We start from the raw sequence: 10,152 nt of genomic DNA, 5'->3' as shown, positions 1-10,152 counted from the left end.
AAAAGATTAACCATTTTTAAATAGTCAAGTTAGTATATCTACTTTTAGAATAATTTTTAAAAATCTAAATATCTAAGTTTTATCAAACTCTTCAGAATTTTTAACTGTCTTAGGCATTTTTAATCTCATTACATTTTAAAATTTATAGAGTGATAATAATTTATAAAACTTCACAGACTGATAAAAATTTATGCAGTAAATTTCTAACACATATATGGTAAGTAAAACTTAAAGATATAAAACAGTAAAGTAAACATACGAAGCAATAATCAATATATTTAAAGTAACTTTAAATAGATCAGTTACGTAATTCTTTTATGAAGTGGTTCAGAATTTTTATAAGTTCTATTCATTCTTTCTCATTTCATTTATAAATATAATTTATATAAAAATCCTTAGAAAAAATTTTTAATGGAAGCAAACGTTAAGTTGAAAGTATATGCTTAGTGTATTTTATGTGGTACAGGAGGCAGTGGTCTTGCATTGTGAGTAATTTGAATGCTGTCTGATAAATGATGTGATCTTTGTTCTGTTTCTTCTCTCAACAAATTGTTGGCATTATTTGTTGCTTTTGAAAAACATCTGGCTGAAATTGTTGATTCATTTGGGTAGTTAAAGTTTCCTTCTATGTTCCTCTTATCTGTCATATTCACCTGCCCAACATGTGGCTTGAAGAATTGTGGAATAAGATGATCTGAAAACAAACAAACAAATCTCAATAATATAATCACATGCTATTCATATGTAGATAATATATTTTTAAAAGTTAAATTTCCTTATTAAGTATCAAGTGTTTATTTACCTGTCATCTCTTCTGTATATCCTGTGCCTACTTCACTCCAACCACGTCCACTATCAGCATGAGAAGACAATGTAGATGTCCATGTTGGACAATAAGGAGTCACCAATGTGTTCTTATCACCATTTTGAAATCCAGGTGTCATCTACAACAAAATATTTGAAAATCATTTCTAAATATTTCTTTGTTAAAATGTTTAATTCAGATGAGAAACTTCATAAAGTTTATAAAGCTTTACTGTTAATCAAAAGCCAAATAAATTATGAAATATGTGCATAGACCATTGTTTATATATTATTTATTCTGAGTAAAAATTGATCAATTTACAATACTTTTCCTTGAAATGGAACATGCAGTATATGAAAAATGGTGCTGAATAAACATGATAAACGACCAGAAAAGGTAAACTTTGCAAAATATTAAGAGCAAAAAAAAAAAAAAAATAATAATAATAATAATAAAGAATAAAAATTATATAAAATATTTCATTTAATAATAAACAAAATAATTTACCATGTAAATCAGAAATGTTTTTATGTATCAATTAGAATTACATGAGTATTATGAATTTAAGAAGTAGATGATATTTATATCTAAATATTCTGAATTTTTTTATGTACAAGTTTACATAGATCTCAGAATGTTTCAATAATCATTGATAAAAATCATGTTTCCTACCTGACTAGTAATGTCAACAGAATTGTTTGGTCTGATAACTGGTGATTGGTTGATGAACCTTGGGTATGACTCCCTTCTGTTCGCTGCCATCTCCTCAGCACTCCTACCAAAGTTGGGATCATTTATCATTGTAGTAGGAACATCTGGCCAAGAGCTCCCTCGATAAGAAGATGACATCAAATGTCTTTGTTCACTCACATATCTATTAGAAACATCATCTCCATCTACACTTGCAGCATTACAACAGCGAAGCACGCAGATCGAAATTGAAGCTGTAACAATGATAGTCACCATCACAGCCAATAACGTAATAATAATCACCATATTAAGATGCACTTTCTCTTCAGACTCACCATTTTGCAGCACGCCATTTACTCTTTCCAAAGAAGAAGAAGAAGAGCTCTTGTTTTTCAATAGCAGACTCAAAAAGATTGTAGTTGTGGCTGATAAAACTGGCATACCACTATCCTTCACTACAAACTCCAGTTCATATGAGCCGGCATCTTGTTTGGTAAGGGCACCCGTAGAAGACAACAAACCACTGTAATGGTCAATCGTGAACAACTGTTTCTCATTGCCTGCACTTATTTCATATTTCAGAAATGCATTCTCTTGACTGTCACTGTCATGTGCCCTCACAACTGTCACGTTCTTGCTTTCATCAGCAAAATACACAACTTCCACATTGTGTGGATTAACACTGGGAAATGTAAAATATGGACTGTTATCATTTTCATCTTCAACCTCAACAATCACATCCACTGTATTATTCAGTGATGGCATTCCATTGTCTTTCACCAAAACCTCAAACTTATAAACATCTTGTAATTCATGGTCCAATGATTCACTTGTTGAAATAAAACCATCTTTTGTGATCACAAAAGGCAGCAGCAGCAGCACCTTTTCACTTTTATGCTTATTTCTTTGCAGAGAAAACATCAGTTCCCCTCCAGCTCCCAAGTCCGGATCAGATGCATTGATTGAGCCGACATCAATGTCAGCCTTCTGGTTCTCATTGATACGGAATTTGTATCTTGCTTTACTAAATTTCGGCTTCACATCATTCACATCCATCACTTTAATTGAAAACTTACTCTCACTATGGCGTGGTGGGAATCCCATATCTTCACAGCTGATTGTGATGTCATGATTTTCCTCTGTCTCTCTATCCAATGGGTCTTTCAGAATCACTTGATATTTGTTCAATCCTTGACTTTTCAGTTTAAACTTATCATGATGGAGATCACATATAACTTCTCCATTCTGACCAGCATCATGGTCAGTTACTTTCACATATGCAATAAAACTGCCCACTTCAATGTCTTCAGAAATGGTTGTTGAGTTTTCTGTAGATGAAGATGAGAAAAAGTTTACATTTATTTTAGGAGCATTATTTTGTTGGTTGATCACATTCACTTTGACTATAGCAAAAGAGCTTAATGGAGGCTGACCTCCATCTGTAGCTTCTACATACAAATTTTGAGTTAACTTTTGTCCAACTGGAATTTCTTTGTATAAAAATATTTCACCAGTCAATGGGTTAACTTTAAAATGTCTTTTAGCAAAATCTGATGTTTTTGAATTAAAATGGTAGGAAATATTACCATTTTGTCCTGAATCTAAATCTGTAGCCATTAAAGTAGCAACAGGAGATGTTTCACTTGGTTCATTTTTGATAGATACATTGTAGAGTTTTTGAGAAAAGATGGGAGTATTATCATTGATATCTGTGACTGTAATGTGAACATCTAAAACACTTTGTTTTGGTGGTGATCCTCCATCTTTTGCAATCACTTGGATCACGTAAGTGTCTGTGACTTCTCTGTCTAAATTTTCTTGTAGTATAAGATTAAGATCTGATGTTCCAACTAAAGTTTTAGACACTGATAATGTAAATGGGTCGCCAGCATTTTTCTTTAGTGCATAACTGACTTGTGAATTCTGACCACTGATATCTTTATCCATGGCATGTGGAATATATTTTTTCATACCCATTCCATAACCTTCATCAAATTTAATGTAAATTTGCTCGTTAGGAAATGTTGGCTTATGATCATTCACATCTTTGATAATTATTTTAATTTCTAAAAGTTTGATGAAGGATTTGTCTTTTCTCACAGCAACATCAATCATTTTGAAACATTCTGTATTGAAAGTACACAAAGACTCGGCATCCAATATTTGTGCTGTGAATAGTTTTCCACTATTTTTGGCAACACGGAAGAGTTGAGATTTTCCTTTTTTATGTTGCGTGAAGGTGATATGTTGATCCTTTGAAAGCGTGCTATCCATGACATCTGTGTCCTTAGCAATATTACCAATGTATGTGCCGGGACTCTGTTCTTCTTCCACATTATAGATGAGGTCAGCACACAAACAGGTAGGAAGGACAATCAGTAGAGTATATACATGTGTTTTCATGTTCTTTCAGGTAAGAACTGAAAAAAAAATCATTGCAATTAATGAGGGATTATGATGAGAAAGTTACTTTCATATAAAAAGGATTTTAATATTTATAAATTCACTTGATGAATAGTTTTAATTGAAATTTAATAGATTTTGGAAGAAGTGAAACATTCTTATATTAATTTCCTAACCATAAAAGTAAGATCTTTCTTAATATAAAAATTTTACATCTATTTTGGAATCTATCTTTATTCATTTAAGTAAGAAAACAATTTGAATCCTTTGGTTCATGAAATCTAAACACATAATTTAAACTTAAATTCAATTCAAAATTGCATAATTTGAGAAGATTATGTGATTGTTAACAACCTTTCATTCACATTCTAGAAATTTAAAAACGAAATAACCATGTCTTTTTAATTCACATATTTAGAAAATGATTTTTTATAAAACAATATTTTAAAAAAATTTTCTTCTTTCCAGTATAACTTAAAACTAAAAAAAGATTAAAGATGAAATTCAGAAAATTTAAACATTTAAATTATCTAAATTACTTATACCATATAAAACAAATCTTGTTTAGATTTTATTGTACCTATAGTATATTTCTATTCAATGTGGAAAGAAAATCAGTTCATATATCTTATTCTTCAAAAACTGGATTTTGTATACAATCAAACAATAAATTCTTTTCGTGTTTTTAATCTTTCAAACTATTAGTAAAAAACCAGTCATTATTTCCTTTTTCATTGTTAAAGGTTTTAATATTTTGTAAAAGTATTTTTATCATGGTCTATATATCTATTAAAATATTATTCATTATATTCGATTTAATGACTTTTACAAGCTTGCATACGTTGGACAGCTTTTAGAAATTAATTTTCAAATTAACTTATATTTGGACTTTATTTATTCTTATTTTTCTCAAATCTATTCCTATCACTTTCTTCAATGCTTTCTTTGGGCTTCTCCTGTGGACTGACCTTAATACTGCTATATCATAATTTACAAACCCAAGGACTTTCACCAATCTTTCAATGTGGTCATACCATTGAAGTCTCCTGTTCTGCACACATTTCTCTATACTGTTTTGACTTAATCTGCTTTGGAATATCGAGGTGTAAATTCGTAAAATAATGATGCAGAAATGTGTATTAAACTATATGCATTTTCTATTAAAAAAAAAATGTTGTCTGTAGTTTATTTTATTTTATGATTTTTTTTTTAAATGTGTGTCAAAGATAAAAAAATAATTACATTTATAATTTACTATCAATTTTATTTTAGAAAAAGTGATTAGATATTCCATAACTAAGATTTTCAAAAGTAGAAATAAACAAACTTTAGACTGAACAAGATAAAAATAGCAATTTACTTTTGTTGATTTTTTATTAAATCTATTTAAACTAATGATAAAATATTCATTTTAAATTATTTCTTTTCAATTGATTGAAATATTTATTTTAAAAAATAGTTTAGTTAGTTTGTATCAAAACTGTATCTTAAAATATAGTTCAACAAAAATATTTAATAATAACAAGTTTCATAAACTAGTAACACGATTAAAATGCAATAATACTTTTTATAGTTAAAATTTTGCAAAACATAACTGCTTGATATCAATTTTGATTGATTATATCTGATGAGTTTTTACTTACTTTTACGTCTCATAAAATATAAGATCTTTAAAGAAAGTAAATAAATTGTTTTGTTTCATTCATTGCAAAAATACATAAGGTAGATTTTATGCTTTTTACTACAAAGTAAATACTGTTAATATATTTTTACAAAAGATTTGCAAATTTTAATCATTTAAGAAAAGGTTAACATAATTTATCATGAAAAACATTTAAATTTCTAAAGAATTTTTATATATAACAATTTTCAATCTTTTATAAGCAATTCACTTTTCTGAAAAATATAAATTATTTAAAACCTATAACTTTTTCCTTTCAGTTATATATTTAATACAAGTGAAATAGGTTAAGTGCATGAAAAAATTAATTAATACTAATTTGTATTCATGTTATATATTTAATTAAATAAAAATATAGAGAAATTAAAGTAACTAAAATGTCAGGATTGTTTTCATATTATACTAAATTAAAATAAATTTAATGACAATAAAGTATTTCTTCCAGCATTAAATTTATGAAAGATAGAAAAAATATAAGGAATCGCTTAAAGGTTGTTAATAAATCATATTGGAATATCTGTTTTCCTCAGATATTGAACAATATGCCATCCTTACCTTAATAAATGTGTGATCATTTGAAACACCAAGAGCCACAAGCACACATTCAATCAACTTGTATATATGGATATTAGCTTGACTTGATTAAAACTAGCACAGAATAGTGTCTTGTCATAAAAGTCATTCAGCGCATCTAATCTGCCGAGTGCTACAAAAACTAGGTGAATTCTGTCCTACAAATCTTAGGGTTTGAAAAGAGGTTTATTGATTTATTTTTGTGTGTGTCTAGATTCTTAATCCGGCAGGGGAATGTGATGCATCTAGTGTGTTAGGTATAAATTAGTGTTAAGTTCATGCTTGCATGCCTTCTTGCTTCCAGCTAACACCGCTGGCTAACCTCGTGGTGAAAAGGGAGCAGCTATGCATGTCTTTCCTGCCAGCACATAGCCTCTTCATCATCAAGACTCCTATAGTACCTCCATGTTGGCCATACACGGTAACTGGGTGCCTTGCGGCCCCAGGTTAAACTTGTAGGAGATCTCTGAGTAGTAGGGGACCCCAGAAGTAATGCGTTATGGCCCACCGATGTGTGGACATGCCTTGGCACACTACCAACCCCTACCCGCCTGTCTTGTGGGTGCCCTTGGTTGGGCGAAGACTAGGGGAACCAACCCCAAAATAAAACACCACTGCCTTGTGGGCCTTATCACAGAAAAAGGCTAAGAGATGGGAACTCTGACTTCAAATCCTATTGCTGCCTTGCAGTTTTCTTTAAAAGGCTATAGAATCTCATCCAGAAAGAAAAGGCATAGTAATGGACACGATAGGGCCACTGTTTACCTCACTGAGATTACTTTCAGCCAGAAGCTGCGGCCTCCTCTGCTGCCAGTCGTCACGAGTTCGCTTCACTGGACATGAGCATTGGAGGTTCAGAAGGTGTCTATCTGATTCACAACAGATACTGCACCTAAACTGCACAAGCAAGTTTGGAGCCAAGGTGATGGAGTGAGACTATGCCAATACTGACAGAAAAAGCACTGAGGCCCCAACTAGTCATTGTCAAGACTGACGGACTGCATGATGATGATGATTCATTTATTTACAAATATTGATTTTTATATATTTTTTATTGTATGGAATTTACATTTCTTTAAAATAACAATTTTAATAAATATGAAATAGCAGTATATCTAATTGATACTATTGCAAAAAAACAAACAAAAAAAAAACATGAATTATCACAGTCAAATACACATAACATGTTATAAAACAATTTATATTCTCATATTTATTAAGCAAGAAGCATAAATAAAAATAACCTACCCCTAGTTATTTCCCTTGCATCATCCACAAAAGAAGCAAATATATCATTCGACTTTTATATTTATCCTTATTATTTCTTATATAATACTTTATATTTTATTTTATTTTTTAATTACTTTTATATTATACACATCATTATATTCTAAAAAAATCAATTTTAAAATATTTTTAGAAAAATTACAAAAATATCAAATAATTCCTTATAATAAAATACATTTTGAAAAAAAAAAAAATGTAATGATTTGTGGGTTAAAACAATAACTATGTAATTTCATTGATAAAATTAAATTTGAATCAGTGTTACTAGATTTTCTTATAAGAATTTCTCTGTTTATTAATTTCTTGCAATTTGTCATTGATTGTGAATAAATTATTTTATTATTAAATTATACATTTATTCATAATTTAAATAAATTTTTAAAAATAGTTTAAGAATATGACTAATCATATTTGTTTATTGTCTCGAAGACAAATAAAATAATTAATGGATAATTTGAAATATTGGGGGAGCAAATGTTATTGTTGGAATATTAAAGACACTACTAAATCTTTACAGAGAATATTGTACTCAATTTGGGAAATAATAGAAAAATGAATTGGGATATAATAGTAAAATAAAAATGTGTATTAAGAAAAGTGACAAGACTAATAAAATGATTAAAATATCTTAATTATAAGTATAGACTGGAATCTGTAGGTTCAACCATTCTACTATAAAAAAAATTAAGGTAACTTACTTAAGACATGTAAAATAATTCATCGTTTTTCTAAATATGGAACACATTTTTAATACTTCCTCACACTATATATTGACAAAAAATCAAAAACTAAATCTACAAGATAATTTGAGTTTTCTGAAAGATTAATCTACTTTTCTAAAAACCTATCTTATCAGATTAAAAAAGTTCTACAGTAAATAATTTTAAAACTTAACTGCATGTATTCAGAAATAATGGTAAAAATAAATATACAAAAAAGATTTTAAGATTTTATTTGATAAAATTTTCAGACATATTTTATATCTATATTATGATATATATTTTTATTTTAAAGTTGACATTAGATTATTGATTAAAACAAGAGAGCCACAAAGCGGCATAATTAATAAATATATTGACAAAATAATGTTTTATTTCTCATCATTTAAAGATATTTAAATAAAAAAAAACAAGAAATATATAAGGTAATAATATTACGTAAATTATAAACTAGTACATCATATACTACTCACTACTAAAATGCTTTTAAAGTATTAAAATAATATTTTACTTTATACCATGATATGTTTTACTAATAACAATTCTGCCTTTTTGATAGGTGACTTTATTCCCAGTTATTATTAGTATGTTAAAGAAGGTTAATTTTCAAAACGTCATCAGTTTAAAATTATATGAAGATATTTTTTTTTTGTATTTGTAAAACTCATCACTATGAGTTTTAAGATTTAAGATTATTTCTTTCTGTACATAGTATAAAAAAAGTATGATTAAACAAATGTGATAATTATAATATGACATAAATGAAAAATTAAAAAAATATATATTTAAGCTTTTTAATACTTTTAATGAATTTCGTCAAGTGTGACAAATATCATTACATGTTTTGTTTTTAACATATTTATATATAGGTGCTTTTAATTTAATGATAAAATATTTTCTATTCACAAAAGAGTAAATTATAATAAGAATTTTTGCAAATTACATCTATAAAACGCATTGAAAATATAGTCATTCAATAAATAGAATAACAGAAAGATGGCTGCCAAATTAGTGTAATATAAAAGTATACAAGAAAAGTAATGAATAAAAACGTTTGTGAAATAAAACTGGTTGGAGCAACTAATAATAATAAAAGTTATTCTAAAATTCTTTAAGTAAAATAAAGCCAGAAAATAAATCAAAAGTTATTACAAAATAATGTGGTATATTTCACTTCTCTGTCTAAAACATTTAATGTGCCAAAGAAATATGAAATGTTTATCTAGGGTAAAAAATATTTCTGCTTAAAATATCTCCATAATGATTATTAATGAATTTTAATTATTAACTTACCTTAACTTTTTATGATCTTCTCGGTTCTAGAATATCAGACAATTTAAATTGTATTTTATCCAATGTTTCTGATAGAATGAAAACGAAACAAAGAGGCTGTTATTATGTATGTGTGTGCATATGTATGTTAGTGTGCCTTGAGTAATTGTATATATGAACAATGTCAAGTCCTAATAAGTATGATGTGTGTGTAATGAATGCAGCTTACACTATGAAAACATATTCTAAGATACAGTAAAATAATTTTATTTTTAGTATTCCTTTTACAATTAAATTCTTCAAATGCTTTTTTATAGAAAAAATTTTGTCCTGAGATTTTATAAAATAAAAGCTATTCTTTGTTTCTTTATCCCATCATGCAATGCGTAAATATTTCTATTTGTTTATCTATCAGCTGTTTTCCTCCTTTCTTCCATCATTTAAGAAGGATATTAATGAAAACTTATTTTTATATAGTTTTCTTCATGCTATTAAATTCAGAATTTATATAATCTTGAATTACAAATAGATATTTAGAAAATAATATTAAAAAATTTTTTTAAATTATTTGGAATATGTAAAATAAGAAAGTTTTATATTTTATATTATTTTTTTAAAATTTAAATACATTTAATTAGTTTTCTCAAGCCTGATAAATATAACTAAATTTTTTCATGTTTAAGGTTTATATACAAATGTTTTAATTTTAACATATTGATCAT

General features: G+C 27.6%; 1 protein-coding gene across 1 annotated transcript; it reads right to left on the bottom strand.

Moving 5' to 3' along the window:
* Positions 1–303: 303 nt before the first annotated feature.
* LOC145242035 (protocadherin beta-16-like) lies at positions 304–9,578 on the bottom strand. Its single transcript, XM_080104930.1, has 4 exons — positions 9,452–9,578; positions 1,478–3,915; positions 803–944; positions 304–694 (listed from the first exon to the last, which is right to left on the bottom strand). The coding sequence occupies exons 2-4, from the start codon at positions 3,896–3,898 to the stop codon at positions 444–446; spliced, it is 2,814 nt and encodes a 937-aa protein (XP_079961056.1). The 5' UTR covers positions 3,899–3,915; positions 9,452–9,578; the 3' UTR covers positions 304–443.
* Between the last annotated feature and the right edge of the window lie 574 nt (positions 9,579–10,152).

This window comes from Euprymna scolopes, chromosome 21 (assembly GCF_053919585.1).
Source record: "Euprymna scolopes isolate OS-2025 chromosome 21, ASM5391958v1, whole genome shotgun sequence".
Lineage (NCBI taxonomy): Eukaryota > Metazoa > Mollusca > Cephalopoda > Sepiida > Sepiolidae > Euprymna > Euprymna scolopes.
Note: the sequence above shows the minus strand (reverse complement) of the source record. Positions and strands in the feature narration are given on the sequence as shown.

Excerpts from the sequence above, each read along its gene's own strand:
- LOC145242035 (XM_080104930.1), bottom strand. The coding sequence starts at position 3,898 with ATGAAAACACATGTATATACTCTACTGATTGTCCTTCCTACCTGTTTG. Across the intron at positions 945-1,477 it reads CTGTTGACATTACTAGTCAG|ATGACACCTGGATTTCAAAA; the intron begins GTAGGAAACATG and ends ATTTTGTTGTAG. Across the intron at positions 695-802 it reads ATATACAGAAGAGATGACAG|ATCATCTTATTCCACAATTC; the intron begins GTAAATAAACAC and ends GTTTGTTTTCAG.